At 35.1% G+C, this 20,083-nt stretch overlaps 1 protein-coding gene across 1 annotated transcript in view; it reads right to left on the bottom strand.

The window, feature by feature from the left end:
- Itga1 (integrin subunit alpha 1) overlaps nucleotides 1-20,083 on the bottom strand; it is a 152,959-nt gene that overhangs the window by 76,939 nt on the left and 55,937 nt on the right. The window contains exons 3-6 of the mRNA XM_026385972.2: nucleotides 11,305-11,417; nucleotides 8,647-8,735; nucleotides 8,412-8,523; nucleotides 7,678-7,805 (exon numbers count right to left, since the gene is read on the bottom strand). Coding sequence (XP_026241757.1) covers nucleotides 7,678-7,805; nucleotides 8,412-8,523; nucleotides 8,647-8,735; nucleotides 11,305-11,417 — 442 coding nt within the window. The remainder of the gene's footprint in view (nucleotides 1-7,677; nucleotides 7,806-8,411; nucleotides 8,524-8,646; nucleotides 8,736-11,304; nucleotides 11,418-20,083) is intronic.

Here is a 20,083-nt window from a genome sequence, read left to right as displayed (position 1 = left end):
ATTACTATAATATTTTTTTTCCTTTACTATGGAATGAACACAAGGCCTTTGAGGGAATGCCAGGCAAATACTCAATCACTGAACTACATCTATAACATTTTGTTCGGTTTGGAGACAGTATCTCACTAAATCACCCAGACTGTCCTCAATATATTTTATTTGTTGTTTTTAGATATAACGACAGTAGGGTATATTTTGACATAATATACAAGAACAGGGTGCAACCCATTACAATTTTGATCCCACTCTTGTGGTTGAACATGATGTGGAGTTTTCACTGGTGGTGTATTCATGCATGAACATAGGAAAGTTTTGTCCAATTCATTCTCTCTTTCCTATCCCCATCCCTTCTCCCTTCCCTTTGTTCCCCTTTGTCTAGTCCAATGAATTTTTATACTTCCCTCCACACTCTCCTTTGTTATGGGTTACCATCCACATATTAGAGAGAACATTTAACCTTTGGGTTTTTGGAACTGGCTTATTTCACTTAGCATGGTAGTCTTCAGTTTCATTCATTTATAGGCAAATGCCATAATTTCATTGTTCTATATGGCTGAGGAATATTCCATTGTGTATGTCTACCACATTTTCTTTATCTATTCATCTGTTGAAGGGCACCTAGGTTGGTTCCATAGCTTGGCTATTTTAATTGAGCTACTATAAACATTGATGTGGTTGTGTCAGTATAGTATGTTGATTTTACGTCCTTTGTCCTCAAATTTGTGATCATCCTGCCTTGGGCTCCTGAGTATATGAGATTGCAAGTGTGCACCACACACCTGATAATGATGATTTTTAATATAGAAGAAATTACAAATTCCAGGAATTCTGTTTTTCTGACATGATTGACTTGCCTCTTCTAGACAAGGCTGTAGATGGTATTCCATAAATAAAAGAATAAAAGCACAATTGTGTCACCTAAGTATTCACCATCTACCAGGCAGATCTACAAAACAAAGAGCAAGGCCACCATGGAGTGATAAGATCAATTGCTGAAGAGTTTAGAAATGCTATGGAAACAAGTGAGGGGAAGCCATTTTTCTTGGGAAGGGTAGTCAAGATAATCAAAGAAGATTACAGAAAAATGACATTTGAGCTGAATCTAAGTTCACCTGGTACATAGGGTGGGAGAAGGACATTCCAGACAGAGGGAGTAACAGGAACACAGCACATTGCATGCAGTGGGGGAGTGGGAGGGGTGGGGCCAAGGAGTCTGAAAGGCAAAAAGTGACAGAGGCACTGGGGAAACTGGACTCACTGAGAATGACAAGGTGTCCAGTGCCTTTAAGTGCACTGGAGAGTTTTGATATTATCCAGCAGTCAATACAAGGCTTTTAGATAGGGGAACTATCTGAATTTTACTTTGGAAAGATTATTCAGATTCATGTTAGATAGAAATGGGGTGGGAGATGGAGATTAGATGCCAGTGAGAGAGAAGATCTGCTACATTCACTGTACCATATTCAAAAACTGTGGCATAATTGACAAGAGGATAGCTGCAGGGCTCAGCTTCTTTTCAGACTTAGAAAACAATGAATCAAGCCCCATATTTAAGGCTCCTAGGGAAAAGGCCATAAAATGTGCAGTCAAAAGAAAGATAAATAATATTCCTAAAATTTAATTAATTTCTCGCATTCATTTTGCCTGGTTTAATGTTATGCTACACTCCTGATGTGAACAATCTAGACATTTTTCCATTAGTATATTTCACTTTTATATCAAGTCTCACAATTTACTAGTTTTATTTAGGGTAATGCACTTGTATTTGACATATTTACATCATTCCCATTTATTATTAAAAGCAATGTTATGTTTAGGTATTGAGGATCAATAAGACCTCCATAATGTTTATACCATCATATCTTTTATGGCAAGCTCAGAGTGTTTCAGGTTTGTTTTTATAGGTGTTTTTTTTTTAAAGGCAATTTTATAGCCTTTACTCTGTCTTGGGTAAAAGATTGGTTAGCAAAAATTCCTTGACTATGTTTGCAAAAGTGCTAATGGGGCCACACAGAAATACAGAACTCTTTAGAATGGATGCTCTCATATCTTTTGTTGCATTTCCCTGATATATATTAATTGTCACATGAAAACATTCAGGCAAGCATTTTCATTTGCCTTCCTTCTTTCCTTCCTTCCTTGCTTGCTTCCTTGTTTCCTTCATCTTTTTGGAGGTGACAATTAATTTCATATCTTTAGAGACTGTCTTTTACCATTTGTAATTATTAAATGACAAATTTATAACAGCATAAAATTGATGTAATTAATCTTTATCTAAGGTACTAAATGTACAATTGCAATGAATATAGCAAACAAAGCTTAAGGAGGCATAATCAGCAAGCCACTTTTTTCCTTGTAACCTGTTATCCCTTTAAAATTTATTTGGGGTGAAGGTCTCCTGTTATTCCTGAATGGAAAGATAAATGCCATATGCTTCAATTCTTATTTTTAAGATTTCTGTTTAAATATGGCACTAGAGGGCTAGGGTTAGAGCTCAGTTGTAGAGCTCTTGGATAACATATTTGAGGTTTGATCCCCAGCAATGCATAAATAATAAATAAATAAATAAGGCACTCTATTTTAGGTTGTGCCACATGAAATTGCTATATTTTCTGATAAACAAAAAAAGAATAAATTACAACTATTTCACATAGTTCTAAATTTAAAAAAAATTCAAAAGACAAAACATGAAAATTAATTTGTAGTCTAACCTTCTCTTATTCTCCTACTAAGGATATATAGGGGGTAAAAAGCCTATGGTTATAAAAGGACATGCAGTTTTTTTCTTTATTTGCTTTTGTACTTGTTTTTCTTGGTATACGTTTTGCCTTTTCAGGGACAGGGGTAGAGAAGATAAAGTCTGTGGTACAGAAATTCTTCCTGGACTGGTATTATCCTAAGATGAATCAAATCCTGAGAGGTGCATATCACTTCTTTATGGATTTTTTTTTTTTGAGAATCTCCTCGACTGAGATGTCTTACTTACATCCTTTCACAGAGTGAATGTATTTAATGACTATAGACTATAGAAATTCTGATGTCTTCTGCTTTTCTCTGTAGATGCATTCACTCACTTCTACAAGACTGTGTGGTCAGGTTCTGACAAGACCTCATACTGGCTCTCCATTTGAGTGACCCAGACTGACCCATGGAACATAATCTTCTTTTTTGTTGTTGTTATAACAAATTCTGGGAATAGGCTGATCCCAGGGCAGCTATTCTTCTTTGAGTTGTCCGTCCATCACTAGACACGGCTATTTTGCCCTTTAGATATTTCAGGCAGGAGTCAGGCATCAGTTGACTATGTCCCAATTTGATAGACAAACATCAAGATTACTGTATGATCCCAGGGAAGCCATTCTCAGTAGGTCCTCTACAGAGAAATCCTCATAACATAATCCTCCTGCTAACTCCATCCCTGATGCTTTTATAATTTTGCTGTGGTTGAGATGTCTAAGAGTTTGCTACTCTGCTTGCTCTTAGATTTCTATCTTTGTAACTTCTGGAAAATGTCTCCCAGAATTTGTTTTGATATTTGTTCCTTTCAGGAATGGAGGTTGAAAAATTAAATATAAGGAGAAGAAAAAATTCCAGCAGCAAATTCTGCCAATCAGTCAGAATTCAATGCTTTAATTCAAACAAAAAACATTCAAACACAAACAAAAGAAATGAAGGGAAATCAAACTTACTAAATTATATTAATAACTCATCAGGGGAAAATTGGTTGTCAAAACAAATTGTCCGTTCTTGGGATTACAGTGAGACCACATGAAAGATGAATGTTTTTCAGTGTACATTTCTCCAAAGAGGAAGTATCTTTCCAAATTTTCTACAAATGAATTTCTTTTCTTAAACCACTGAAGGAATAGCAAACATTAAAGACAGTTTGAACATGTTATACTCAAAACCCTATTCAATGTTGTTTGGGAAATATAATAGTTTAGGTAATCTGCCTTTCCAATTCCTTTATTTTAGAGAATTATTTGTGAAAGTAGACCTAGATATAGCTTAATTAAACATGAAAAGATTAGTGGAGATTCAAGTATGAATAATAAAGACCAAAGTATACATTAATGTACTTAAAAGAATATTAAAAATGCCAGCTATAGAAAAAGTCTCATTAAATGTCTACATCAGAGAAGAATACAACACTGTATTTACTATGACATACACATGTATTCAACGAGTGTTCTTGAGGGTTTATTATTAGAATGCTGGGCTGGTCATGGATGTAAGAGATGAGATAGTCTTTAGGAAGCAGATTTTTTCTAGTAAAGTTAGAAGATACTACAAATGACAGTGTGCTAATTGTTGTTTTAAGAAATGTTCCTCTGTATATAATGGGGTCCTAAAACTAAATAACTTTGACTCCACTTCTCTTTCTCAGACTAAGTTCTTTTCCCTCCATTCACTGGTGGCTTCTGGGCTCCAAGGGCTGGCCCCTATTGTTCTGAATAGAGTTATTGTTCCCTTCAAGAAATAAATACAACTCCATGAAGCCCACCAGAGCAGGCTGAAATTCCCTGGTAGACAAGCAGAATAGCTTCTTGAAGAAGGGAGGGCCCTAATTCCCCAGGTGAGGTTTCCTACTGAACATATAAGGTTCAGGGGCTGCCAACTCACTCTGGCCCCTGACTCCACACCTTCCAACTACAGGTCAACACACACACACACACACACACACACACACACACACAAACAAACACCAAGCATGCAATAGGCCTAAACTTGACCATTATATGAACTTCCTGGGGTGTCAGTAGTGAGCACCTTTATCTTTTGGAGCTGAGTACAGACAAACCCAACATGCATTCAGATCACCTTGTCAAGTACCAAACCCAGCGTCAAAGGCAAAGAACTGACAAGACATGTGTAGAAATCCTGAAATCTAGTGCAACAGCCTGGCAATCCCACCCTTCGTGTCTGTGTAAGTTATGAACCTGCATCCTCAAGGAGCAGTCTGGGGACCCTAACCCATGCAGGGTCTCTCCTGTGCTGGAGCATAAGCAAAAAACCACATCCATAAGTATTGCTTACCTCTTCCTCATTTCTCTCTCAAATTGAGCAAAAGAACCCGTGGATGAACTGATAACACCAAAATAAGCTGGAAACATAAAAAGTGCTATCCTTGTGTTTTTGTGATTCTGAACAGAGCAGCAAAACACATACACACAAAACAAACAAACAACAAACAAAAACAAAAGTCCACACTGATTGGTAGCATCAGGACTTTTAGTAAGGTAAGTTAATTGCAGTCCTAACAGTAAAAAACAAAATTGTAGCAGAATGAGAGGAGTGTATAAATCATTGTTATATATTTCTAAATACTGAGTCACTGGCACAGGACTTCACTGAAACAGTGATTATTATTCTGAAAGAAGCTTGTAGACCAAATTCCTGAAGCTAAAGAATGACTTCAAACTCATCACAGCTACACCAATTTTCACTCATAGCTACAAATATTTTTAGAGTAAAATAAGTGAATTTGAAGGTAAAATATAATATTCAGATGACTATGCAATATTAGAAAATGCAAATGATATTCAGAGAATATTATTAGCTCTGGAAGGAAAAGATTTGATAAGAAGGTAAACTGGAAAGGACAAAACAGGGTAGAAAGGAAGAGAGCACAGCACAGAGAAAAGTGGTGGGAAAGGGAACACTGAGCAAGCAATTCCTTTCAGGTATATCAGAGCAGGGAGTGGGGAGCCAGGAAGCGCGGTGTGGTTCCAGCTAAGGGGTTGCCCTAGAAAGGAGGAGGAATAGTAAGGGATAGAGAAATACTACTTAGACAGTTAGATGGGACCTGCTCTGAGAGCTCTCATAAAGTAAAAGCATAGGACTGCAATTACAGATCTGTGTGTTCTGATCCACTATGCACAAGCAAGGTGACCTTGAACAATATACCTGGCTTCTCACATTCCCTTCATACTGTGACATTTGGGGCTCTTAGACCTCCTAGTTTTCAATTTATAGGTCTATGAAATCTTATTGTCCAAGACGAGAAAAGAGAGGAGAACAACAGAAAGGAGGAAGAGAGAAGGATCTTGAGAAGCAGAAAAAAGGAGGCCCAGGGCAACTTGTGCTAGAAGTAAGAGCAAGTGAAAAGTCTAGAATGGTCTTTGAGGATGCAGGCTGACTCATGCCCTAAGGAAAGAGGAGATACAGTATGCTTTCCAAACCTCTAATGATTCACTTGAGAAGGTCAACCACAGATGAGAAGTTGAAACTAGGAAAGTTTACATTTTGTGATATGTAAAAGCCCATTTCCTTTTAATGATTCTACACTGATTTCAGTATGTTTTCTGTTGTCAGTGGGATATACATGACGGAACCCTTCACCTAGACTTCTATGGAGCCCTATTCAACCTTGGATTAGTAAAAAATGATATTTTGCTTTTAGTTATGAGTTATAATTTGAACTCTTCACTTATGAAAATCTTCATCATTTTGGAAAGTTGTACATATCATGGTGGGAGCTAACTCCCCCCACAGAAGCATACAGACACCTATCTGTGTATATGAGTGTACTGTGTCACAAGTTTAACCTGGATGTGACTAACACTGATATATATAGTCAGACCATTTTTTTCACTGCTTCAGAAAATTCTCCCAAATTAGTCTCAGAGAAGAAGGAGAGATCAGTGGACTGCATGTACATTCCTAGAGTTTCCTATGCCCTCTGATCACCTCCACGCCATGCAGTAACTTTTAGACTCAGGTAAGTAGTGCTGATTTCTACCTTGTACACACTGTCTCTTTTGACATTTAATTTGCCTATTATCTATCATGTCTGCTCCATATTTTATGTACGACCATATAAGTTTAAAAAACTTTAAACTAATTAAAATTAACTCAGCGTCTAGAGTGAAAGAGTTCTATAAGAATTTTCACTTCATTTAGAGGAGATAAGAGGGGATGTGTTCAGAAACAGATGCTTGGTGGAGAACAACAATGGCAGTGACAACAATTTGACTTCCTTTAGCTAGAGCCTAGAGCATTGTGTTTTTATTTAAGGAAGTAAATTAATATAGGGGAAAAGATATTTTAAGCAATATCCAGTGGTTAGATACTAATTTGTTTATACAGTTTAAAAAAGGAGATTATAATGTGACGGATTCTTTGAGACTTCATTTTAGTTTCTGAAAACTTGCTATGATATTATCAAAGGTATCTACATTTGTTCCATACTTAGTAATTAAGTTATAAGTTTATAGATACCCTTCAGAGATATCTTTTAAGAACATTACAAATGGAAGTTTTCATACTTTGTGTTTAGAAAATTACATATTCTAACTCAGTGCAGTGGTGCATGCATGTAATCCCAGCAGCTTGGGATGCTAAGGCAAGAGATTGAGAGTTCAAAGCCAGCCTCCACAACTTAGCGAGGCCCTAAGCAACTCAGTGAGACCCTGTTTTTAAATAAAATGTTAAAAAAAGGACTGGGGATTTGTCTTAGTGATCAGAACTCCTGGATTCAATCCCCGTTGGGAAAAAAAAGAAAATTACATCTTTTGGAGTGATGTTCCTTTTGTTAGAAATAAAACAGAGATATGACATATAAAACACATCCTTAATTTTTTCTTTATTAATTTATTTTCAGAATATTTTTCTTTATTAAAAATTAATGTATTTTTATCTTCAGAACAACAGAAATAAAAATTCAGAGTCACATACCTGTGTCTGTTTAGGACCAATATCCATTCTTTCCAGAAGGTCCTTTAAAAAAGCCGTGACACTATCCCAGGGGTAAATACTGTTGGAACCATCTAGTACTATGACTATGTCCAGCTGAGTGCTGCATTCTGCAATAAAAGGAGGCAGTTGTGTAAATTTGGAATCTACCTTTTTAGAAGTCGACAAAATGTTCTCAAGGACAACAGCAATTCATTTTAAAAGGTGAATGGATGCTCTACAAAGTGGACACACTGCTTTTCTAATAAGAAAAATAGTTTTAGATAAGTAAAGGAGATAAGAAATACTTATTGCATTGTTAGGATTGTTCTGGCTTCATGGTAAGTAAAACACACCTCTAATTAATTTTAATTAATGTTGTAAAAGAGTTATGTTAGGAAATTATCTCAATATTAATTTGATAAAACACTTCTCGTTCTGTGAATATTTCACATGAAGTTCCTTTCCTCCAAGAGACTCACCTTTAAACACAAGTAATGAGACAGCCTTAGCTATGAAGTTTAAATATGACTTTCTAAAGGTTATTTACACTGTAGCAATTCCAAAAATAGCTACAAAGCTTGGTTATAAGCTGGCAAAGCAAACATTTACCTAAATTGGTAGTGCTGGTAGCTGACAAAACACTCAAAGCTTTTTGGTATGCTCCCGTGTATACATACGCCTCATTCATTGCTTATGCTTTTCAAACATACGAGGAGATTGCATAAAATTGGTACCTTGTACGGGGGCAAAGGAGTTCACCACTTGAAATGTGGGACTGACGTCAGAACAGATTCCGGTTGTGTAGTGCAAATGTCCACATCTATAGGCATATAAGGGCCCGCAAGCCTTTTAAAAAATTTAAAAATTAAAAATGGTAAGAGTTAAAATGATATAATAGATTAACAGGTTTTGAAATACTTATAATAATAGCATGCCTGTTGTGATGAAATATTACTCGTTCTTTCTTACCAGAAACCCTCCATTTGGATTGGTGACTAACGTTGATCCAAAAGTCATGTTCTCCTTTACTTCTGTGACATTTGGAATTGATGTATTAACTACAAAATAGAACAAAGTGTTTAATATGAGTGAAAATAAGTTTCAAAAAGTGAAATGAAGACCAGTAGAGGAAAGGAAAGGGAATAGGGGAAGGGAAGATGGAAGGAAAAGGGGAAGTACGGGGACCTAACTGGAGCAATGTTATTCCATGCTTGTATAATTATGTCAAAATGAATATCAATATTATGGGTAACCATAATGTACTAATAAATTTTTTAAAAATTTTTATTTGGTTTGCTCATAACACATTCTTCCCTTGGTTCAACTAAACAGACTTGCAAGTTTTACCAAGAAATATAATGAGCTAGCTAATGCAAAAGAGTTGGCTTCTGTCCCAGAAACGTTGTTACAATGTTTCAAATAGTTTTGTTGAACTGTGAAAGAATGCAGAACTAGCAGGGCAATGAGAGTGTGGGACTACTTTTCACAAGTTTTTGCTAATTAAATCAAATAAAATATTTAATTTCATAAGATGGTAATAAACAACCAGTGAAGAAATGCCAGTTATGTCTAGAAAGCAGAAAATGTGTAGAAGATCAGAAACACAAATTTTTTCACTATAATTTCCAAATTCTTGGGGGCATTATGAGAGTTATAGTGAAAACTGAAACAAGATTGGAGAGGTGACCAGGAACTTTAGATAAAGGGAATATGATGAAGAAAGCTGCATTAGACATTCCAAATATGAATGCTAAATTCTGCAGCATACCAACCTGACAAAATTGGCAAGGAACTCCACATATATATTTTACCAGTTTGGATAGGAAAAGCAAAATCATCTAAACCTTGTATAGTAAAGTGCATAGATATTTGAAATGAACAAAATTCAAGATCAAGAAAAAAATTGTCTCAGCCTCATACCTTAAGACTATAGATTTCAATTTGACAATGAAACAGAGGTTTCTGAATGATTAATATGTCTTCTGATCTGAGAATTGGTCTTTATCCAAGACTTTAGTCTTGATTTCAAAGCACCTAGAACTGGGCTCTTAGATACATTGTTCCTGAATAATCAGGATTAGATTTTTTTATATAATGGTTGACCCAAGAGCAGCATTGCTTGGACAATTAGGGGATACCACAGACACTACCCTGTTTTCCTTGATGTGGTTAAATTCTCTAGGCTAATTTTAACACTCTGTTCCAAGTAATAGAGGAATAGCTCCTATCATTAAAAATCCTTTGGAAATAACAGGTATAAATTCTAGGAAAAGGAAAAAAGTATGTCTGAAACAACTATCTGAAGGAACTGGAAAGTCACCAAAACCAGGCAGAAACTAGAAAGGAAACTACACTAGGAAGAAGAAATTGGCACTGAGTGAGTATCTTATTTTTGTGTTTTATTTTGGTTGGTTTTGTTTGTTTGTTTGTTTGTTTTTTGTTTTGTTTTGTTTTGTTTTTTTTGGCTTTTATTTTGAGGGAAGACACTAGTCAGTAGTAAAACTCTAACAGAACTCCCAGTCTTGCTATCTTGAAGAGAAACAGGATAGAAATTGGGGCCAATGACAGAATCTGCAAAGTATAGAGGGGAGATATCTTCAGGAAAAAAAAAAAAAGAAGCACAAAACGACAGTTCTAACATATGCATTCTGTTCAAATAACTGGATGACTTGAATATTAAATGTGCAGAGTGGACTTCATATAGCTCAGCTGAACTGAATAGAGATTTTAACTGCTTCTCATTGCAGTAAAGTCAGTATATGCAAATTGACCCCAGCCACATTAATTGCCTGTTAAAACAAAAAGTTCAGACTGTTCAAAGGAACATAAGAGAATCTAGAACTTTCACACTTGTAATTCAAATATACAATCAGTTTATGATTCAAAAATCCTACAATAAGAAACAAGAAAATATGACTCAAGGAAAGGTAATAGATGTAAAATAAGGTTGAGATATTTCAGTTTTTGGCATTATTAGGCAAAGGTATTAAAGCAACTATTGCAACTATGTTCATGAATGTGAAGGAAAAAACTGCTCATAATGAACAAATAGGAAATTCTTAAAAAGAAAACTAAAATGCAATTTCTGCAATAAACTTGTGGAACTATAAATAATTTTTATGGTACTTAATATTGTACAGAACACTAATAATGTTCTAACATCTAGCCTTCTAATCATGATCCAACTGCAGAGATTTTTCTATCAAATATATTTACTTCAACATTCAATATGAAATTTTTTTTAAAAAAATCAAATTTATTTATTACAATTTCTCTGTTCTATTTCCCTTTAAGAACCAGGCAGTAAGTTAAATTTTGTGGAAGAAGGGTGAGGGATTGGCTTATCTGAAGTTCTTTCATGTTGCCCTTGGTTTACAAAGGATCCAAATAATGCAGAGAGGTAGAAGTTACACATCTAGTAAGATACTCCTAATCTATGGATGTTTCGTGATGACCTGCTAAAGCAAATGAGGGCAGAGAAAACTGAAATGTTATTGTGGGTGCATTTGGATGATAATTGAAGAATGATTACAGATATTTCTACAATATTTCTTGGGTTACTTAAAAATTATTGTCAGCAAGAATATTGGGCATCATATAGAATGAGAATTTCTTTGATTTACATACCTGGGAGATCCAGTTTTGTACAAGGTAATGATTTATCTCTTCTAACTGGACACTTATAGACATCTCCAGTTCTAGTTTTGGGTTGACCAACTAAAGGAGAACCAATAAGCACCCTGGAAATTAAATGAAGCAATTAACATTTTTAACAATAATAAAAAAGTTTATTTAATTATTTTATGACTAATTCTAGGTTATTGAGAGTAGGTTACCATGTATATAATTAGATAATAATCCTGTTGGTAATTTAGTATTATCTAAAATAATATCACTGATTTGAATTTTAAAATATATGTGCTATTATTATTTGTATATAGAATGTCCTTTAAGTCTTATGTGTTGAAGACTTGATTCCTAATGCAGCAATGTTCAGAAGTGAGGCTTTTAGGAAATGATGGAATTATAACCTCATTTATGAATTAAGCCATTTTTTTGTATTAGTAATCTGAATAGACTACGGGAAGGCGGTGGAAACTGTAGGCAGATGAAATGTGTTGGAGGAAACAGGTTACTGGTGGCATGCCCTGGAGGAGTATATCTTGTCCTTGGCCCCTTTCTTCCTCCCTCCTCACCTCCTTCATGGCTGCCATGACCTGAGCAACTTTCTTCTCCCACACCCTTCCACCATGATGTTCTATGTCATTTTAGGCTCAGAGAAATGGAGCCAGGTGATGATGAACTGAAACCTCTGAAACTGTGAGTCAAAATAAGTCTTTCCTTCTCAGCAATGAATAGCTGACCAGCACTCTATATGAATATGAGAGTAATCTGATAGATTTGTTTTATTTTTATCTATAATCTTATCAATTTGTTTAGATGCTGAAATAATCAATAATAGCTGAGTCTGCCACTTTGTTTACAAAACACAAAAAAGTATATGACTTTTTCCCATGAAAAACTGATAATTTCCCAGAGAAGTCAAGAAATACAAATGTGGGATTATCATAAGATTTAACATTCTATGTGTTAGTTTATATGCACTTAGAAAATGGGGATAATTATGAGATCTAGAAAAAAAATCACTTATTGTCTTTTTAAACAGAATTATAAAATCACTCTAATAGTGAGAAATAGAAAAAATAAAATTACTATTCATTTTAGTTCTAGCAAGTTGTCTAACAGTCTCTCAAGATTGCTTCAGAAATTGAATAAATGAATGTGGTTGAATGTTAGGGTACTTGGGTGGACCCACAGTTGCTGATTCATTATTGCCTAACCAGCTACATCCCAAGACTGATTTCTGCCACCAAAGGACTCTAGTCATATACCATAAGGCTTTGCACTTGTGATTATCTCAGACTACATCTTTATTGATGACTAGAGCAAATACACAAAAAGCATTCATATACTTAAAAGTTTATCTAGCTATCTATATTTATACTTGTGGAATTAGATATATCTCAACATTTTAGAATAAAAAAACATAAAATTTAACAAGAAACTATGCAAATAAGTTCACTTAACTGCAAACTATTGTCTATATTAGTACAGGATGTTGGAAACCTCACTAATGGGAGTTCATGTCAAAAAGTCTTGAGGGATTTCATTAACAGTGCTCAAACATGAGCCAATAGTGTATTTTGGTGCCAAAAATGCTAATGTGACCTTACTCTGCATTGCTAGAAATAGATGCCCTGGTCAAGTAAAGTGATAGCCTCGATATGCTCTGCACTGGTCAGACCATGTCTGGAATCTCCAAATTCAGAAGGACATAGGCACAATGGAATGTATTTAGGAGGATGTGACTTAGATGATTAAGAGCCTGGCAATTTTTTCAGACAAGAGATATTCACAAGAAAGTTGAGGAAATTTAGCATGGAGAAAGAATGTCTGAAAAAACCCTAAGAGGTCGTATAGGGGTACAAGTCAAGCAGGCATACATTTTTAAATATTTAAAAATATTGAAATATTTAAATATCTGTCATATTGAAAAAGCAATGAAAACTTTTTCTATAGGTCCATTGAGCAAACTAACATTAATGAAAATAGGTTTTATAACAATTGAATTATTGAAACATTGAATAGACTCCCTCAAACATTCTTATAGTATAATGCCTTTGAAAGCAATTTCTGCTGTGCATAAAGACCCATTAAAAATGTTCAAAGCCTTTAAGGCATAATTGTTATTTCTGGGAACATATTATTAAAAAATAAAAATAAATTAAAGCTTCATGCACAAAGATAATTCCAAGAAAAAGGTAACAGTAATATAGTCAAAAACAAGAACTAATTATTTCTGATTCACTCTGTAAAATATTGTGCTGTCATAAGAAATAATAGTTAATAAGATTCCTTGGTAGTATTAAAAATTATTTATCACCAAATTCAAAGCAAAAGCCTACCTAATTTAGTGAAAACCTGTGGCCTATTAAACTGAAAGATACTGAATCATTAATCTCCTCATAATAGCAATAAAAACATCTAGCATTTATTGAATTTATAACATGTACCAGACACTGTACTAAGTGTTTTCTATGCACTAAGTAATTATGTTCTCTTCATGAAAGATAGCATAAACTTTGGTGCCAGATTTTGTGAGTTCAAGTCATGACTTGACTTAACATTTACTCAACAATATAATTTAGAATTCAATTGCCCTTTTTGTGATCTAGTTTCTTCATTGATAAAATGGAGATAGTGGGAGTACCTATCTCACAAGATAATCATGAAAATTAAATGAGTTAATAAATATAAAATACTTACCACAGTATTTGGCTCACTGTATGTGCTATCTAAATTTTAGTCCTTTTTTATTGTTATATTTTTATTTCATATTATCAAATAGCTAACATCTTTGTAAAACATTGATTAAAAGAAAATACATCAAAACATAACAAATTATATTAAAAGACTATAATTAGTCTTTTTCAATGTTTTCAAACTTTTACATATACTATGTCTGAATAAATTAGCTTTATACGTAAGAACAGTTTGGAGAAAAGAAGTATGAGCCTATTGTTCTTCAAAGTATTTAACTGAGGCAAATAGACTAATTAATGTTTGTTAAAAATATTCTACCTGTTGGGCATTTACACCAGGTCATGGTAACTGAAAGGGGATAAAACACACTCTTTTTAAATTTGCTTAAAATTTATAGGGACAACCCAAACTATGAGTGTATATTGTAATACTGAATAGGTTTGAACTTGGTGCAACATCAGCAAAGCCTTAGAAGCAAGAAAAAATACCACTCCTTTGATAAGTACATGTAGCTCAGGTTAGCTGGAATGTAAGTTGAGGCTGGATGAGGAAACAGGGTTTGATCCTCTTTAGGAAATATTGATATATTTTATAGAATAGGAAGTTAGGAATTGTTGAAACTTTTAAAGAGGGTATGCCATGATCACGTCTTTAATTTTAAAGCTTATTTGCTTCATGTTACAGGAATAAGTGGAGAGGAGCAAAACTAGGGTCAGAGACAAGGCCAGATTTCCTAAAGTAATCCAGATGAGCAATTGAATAAAGGACATAGAGAGGAAAGAAAAACTGACTCTGTAAATATTTAGGATATAAGTTATGTGAGTTTGGTGTGCATGGAGGTCTTCATAAGCAAAACTGAGGCAAACTAACTTGGAACAGATAGATTTCTTGGTAGCAATTTCAAGTATTACAGGTGTGAAGATAGGGGAAATGGGGCTGGGGTTGAGGCTCAGTGGTAAAGCACTTGCCTAGTACCTGAGAGGCACTGGGTTCAATCCTCAGCACAACATAAAATAAAATAAATAAAATAAACGTATTGTGTTCATCTACAACTAAAAAAAAAAAAAGATGGGGGAAATGACAGGCAGAAGCAAGAAAGTCCCCCCCCCCCCCGCAAAAAAATGGTGTGTGGGGAGGTGTTGCTTCTGTAGGTAACTGGGCTCAGTTTTGCTAGGTAAAACCATGTGGAACATGTAGGAGCAGGCTATAAGCATGGTTGTAGTCCTAATATTAAATGTTACCATGCTCCCCATAGTTTTATTGGTGTATTATAATTGTACATATTTGTGGGATTTGTTATTACATATCTTTACAGGCAAATTATATAACAATAAAATTTGGTAAGTATCATTCTCCAAATGTTATCATCATAAAAGAGTACAGAGTAAGAAGAGATGAAGACTGACATTTGATGAAAATATCAGAGTTTTAATGAATGAAAAAGGAAAATTAGGTACTATGAATCAGAGGAATTGAGTACAATGGATGAAACACTAGTCCTATAAACAGCGGGCTGATCATAAAGCTACTGTGGGGTACAAAGCAGAAGGAAAGGGAGATTATGGATGGTGCAGGGAATGTGCAGAGACAGAAGAATGAAGACTGAATATGGAGGATGAGGAGGAAGTGCAGGTAGATACAATATAGGATACAGCCTGCAGATACTGAAACAGGGAGGCTGAGCTTGCTTTGATCTTGAGGGCAATAGAAAAAGTACCTAGGAAGTGGTGATAGCTGTAAAGTGACATGAGACAGCAACTGGAAGCATGGCCTATTGCATATTCTAAGATATGTGAAGGTAAGGTATAAGAGCTCAGAAAGTTGTAGAATGTACTAGTCCTTGATGAAGGCAGGGAGTCTGGGGCTTGGAACCAATAACAAAGAATAGAGTAGCAGGACACAGGACATAAAAAATAAGTCTGGGTATGTTCCATACACTGACAAGCATGAAGCTCTTGAAATTACATATATTTTACAACTTTAATCTTAAATAAACCTCACTTTCCCCAAGCTGCATATAAATAACAAGATCCAAGAAAAGTATTAGCACAGGGTTTATGGAATTTCAGGAATTTCCAGCCTTCCCAGACTCATCATGTTGCTCTTTTTTTTTTTTTTACAGCACTGATTCCATTTTGTCTAATGATATAACCTACCTGTTTTAAAAGCTTATTATTTATTTTGTATTCCTCTTTCTCTTATATTCCAGGAGAATAAAAGCTCCACAACAGCAGGCATTTTTGTTGCTTTTTATTCACTTCTATATCCTTAGTGAATATAAGAGTGCCAGGGCTGGGCAGAGTAGTGAACACCTGTAATCTCAGAGACTCAGGAGGCTGAGGCAGGAGGAACACAAGTTCAAGGCCAGCCTCAACAACTTAGCAAGGCCCTAAGCCACTTAGTGAGACCCTGTCTCAAAATAAAAAATAAAAAGAGTGGGGATGTAGCTCAATGCTAAAGCACCTCTGGGTTCAATTTCCAGCACCAAAGACAACAAAAAACAACAAAAATCAATGCCAGGTTAAAAAATAAGCATTTGGTGTTTACTGAATGAATAAATTAATGACTATGTTAAATACTCTAAGGATCTGAATAAGGTAGACCTGGAAATTTTAGATACATGTGACCAGCTAGGAAGTCTGAATTGTGAAATCTTTCTTATTTTAGAGGCTGGATATTTTGCTTAAGCAAAATGCCATAGATGCCTTGGCATGACATGGAAGGCATTTCACCAGAACGAGGTTCTACAGAATTCCTGTTAGAGGAGACGAATTGGCCAAAAACTCAGAAGGTTATTTATTGTTCAAAGTCCTGGACTTGACACATTCTTGTTTCATAAAACCTGTGGCAATTCATTCTGAGTCGCATTTTCCTGTTTAGAAAACGACTATGATGACAACATCCGCCCAAACCCACTAAGTTAATGTGAAGCCCCCAGGCATACTGTTTCAGAGACTGTGGGTTTTATCATTTTAAAAAGTAATGCAAGTTGGCTTTAGTTGACTACATTTTATTTTTATTAGAATTTGGGGGTTTTCTGGCACTTTTGCAATGATTTGTCCACAGATTAAAAGAATTATAGAATGTTCTGAACATCATTACAGATCTCTTGAGAAACCTAATAAATTCAAGGATCATCAAAGTAAGAGATTACCTTTTTTCCAAATATCATAAAAAGTTAGTGCAGAGAGAAACTTCTTTGGTTTGTAAGTCATTCTTGTTATTATGCCTATTATTATATCCATGTAAAGAGTAGCTGGTCTCTGATGTTCCTGTTTTATATTTATGCCCACCCCCCAATAAAGAATAGTTTTATGAAGAGGAGCGTCTCATAATTATAATATTTCATTAATGACCCTTTTTACCTCTTTCTTATGTCTAGTACATAGATCAAACCAAAATCACTCTCAGAGCACCACACATTCCCTGTCAATTTTCTTTTAAAAAGTAAATGAAGTAAGTGTTCAGTCACTGGAGAGACTGAAACTTACCTGCTGACCCCATTAGCCATAGTGATTTTGCTCATAGATGATAGGGGCGTGGCAAAGAAGTGAGCCAAAGAAATGACAGGTTTGGTAGGAAGAAAATTTTAATTTCAAAGCCTTTATAAATAATGTAAAATAAACATTAAAATCTAAAAGAGAAAATGTTAGAAAGTCCTCCTGTCAAACTTGCATAGTCCTTTTTTAAAAGATACACATATTGGAAACAGGGCCTCAATTACTTGGTCCACTGGTACCCCTACCTGGCATAGAGCAGAGTCCCCCAGGGAAAAGATAGGAGGAAATCATATTTTGATACACATTGGACTAAGGAGGGTAGGGAGGGATCTACAACTTGAAAATCTACCTCGGAAAGACAGACCCACTAAAGTCATGAAGTCCCCAAGAGAGGTTGCTTAAACAACGATGAAGAGGCTCCATACAGAGAAAGAAAGAAAGAAAGAAAGAAAGAAGGAAGGAAGGAAGGAAGGAAGGAAGGAAGGAAGGAAGGAAGGAAGAAAGAAAGAAAGAAAGAAAGAAAGAAAGAAAGAAAGAAAGAAAGAAAGAAAGAAAGAAAGAAAGAAAGAAAGAAAGCAAAGGACCAACAGAGAGTGGAAAGTCCCAAACCACATCTTGCATTTTCCCACTTAGCTGAGACTTTGCCATGCTGATGACTACAGGAAAAAAATCTGGAAGACTTTTGTGCAGTGCTGAAGATATTTAGATATTTAGATTTCTTCTCTTCAAAACAGATTTATGAGGCTAATTGTGCTCTTTCTGGATTCTTCTGAGCTGCACTGCAACTACTTGGATGCTCCTGCTCCTGGTCTCCATAATGAACAACGGCTGATTTTAATCAGAGGTATAATGTGCTCTGCTACTGAGAAAATGTGGCTTCACTAGGAATAGATCAGCAAGGTTCTTTTCTTTAGTGCTAGAGCCACGAGGTAATATGGATCAAGATGATTTTTTTTCCAGTCATAGGTGGTTGAACTTTCAAAACATGAGCAGTAAATATGATTTATGAAGGTGCTCACCCTTGGAAAAAATTAAATAATAGAACCCGTGTTCCCTAAACAATTATTCCATAGTTCAGTTCCCAAAGTAAGTCTGCATTCTATCTGATTTTATAAACACAGACTATCCAAACATGTTTCTACGATTTATTTTGCATCATCAGTGCCTGCATCTCTTTAGAACAATATGTGGCTACCATGCCATCCTTAAAGGTTGCAAATTTAGGTACTGACATCTGCTTACTTTGAAATTTACATCTTTTTGGTTACTCTGATTTTTCACAATTTTTCCATAAAATCATTGCAAATATGAAATGTCAAAGGGAATTACAGTAGATGCTCACAAACTCTACATGTTAATATGTAAAGTCTAGTACTTACCACAAGGGTGGTTATTATCAACATTTACTTTTTAATATAGTACTAATAAGGGGAAAAGCATGAGTCTTAGAGTGAGACTTAAGATCTATTTCCAGTTCTGGCCATTAATAGTGACATACCTCTAGAAGAGTCTCTTTATTTTTTATATGGTTGTTTTTCACTTGTCGTAACAGAATATCAATCAATCTAGATCCAGTTCCTCAGTGAACACACAATCACTGAGTGCATATTATGTTCAAGGCCTCCTGACAGACATAGTATGCAGGGCTGCAAGTGCTCCAAAGCCAGTCCTTGCTCACTAGGCATTTCCCCTACTGTGTGAACTTCTCCCCTTTACTCATATTTCAGTTTGAGGTTTTCAACTATCTAGACATTATCTTGAACTCAAGCTGTTTAAAAATAGATTCATTCACTTCCTAATAAAATTTATTTTCATTTCTTGTATACATATATGTCTCTGGCAAGGAGTACCCAATTACCTATTAATCTGGTACAGAAATTTCGGAATATGTCTGACCCTTCCTACACTGTCATTTTTCATTTCCACAGTTCCACCAAAGATTCATCTAAGTGTATTCTAGATACATCTTTCTTTTATTTATAGAATAGGGTCTAATCTCATAAGCAGTAGAATGTGGCTCCTGCTTGTCTAGTTTTCAGACACTCCTTTCTCCATTCCAATATGTATGTAATTTCTCAAACTAAACCTCATGAAACAACCAACAATGTCTTCTCAATGCCCATATGTAATGTCCAGACTCTTTTGATTGGCTTTTAAAGTCTCTCATCCTTTCCCCTTCTACCTTCCCAGTATCAGATCTGCCTACTTACCAGCACTTACAGTTAAGTCTATCCTTGCTTGAGTGACTTAAAGTGATATTTCTTGTTCTCATATTGATAGGTAACTCATTTTTGGAGACTCAGCTCAACATCATCTATTTTTGAATGCCAATTAAGTTTATCTATTCCAGATTGCTTGGTAGATTATTTATTCCTAATTATTTCATATATGTTACCTACTATTTTTTATAGTTGTCTTATGCTGATATTCCCCATAAATTTAGAATGATACAGACACATATGGTGTATCACATTAATACTTGTGGCTTGATTGACCCACATGCATGCTATGACAAAAGAAAAAAATTGCAGTACACTAAAAGACATTCACAGAGATAACTAAATTAGATTTAATGAATGAGA

Source organism: Urocitellus parryii, chromosome 1 (genome assembly GCF_045843805.1).
Source record: "Urocitellus parryii isolate mUroPar1 chromosome 1, mUroPar1.hap1, whole genome shotgun sequence".
Classification (NCBI taxonomy): domain Eukaryota; kingdom Metazoa; phylum Chordata; class Mammalia; order Rodentia; family Sciuridae; genus Urocitellus; species Urocitellus parryii.
This window is presented reverse-complemented; position numbering and strand designations above follow the sequence as displayed.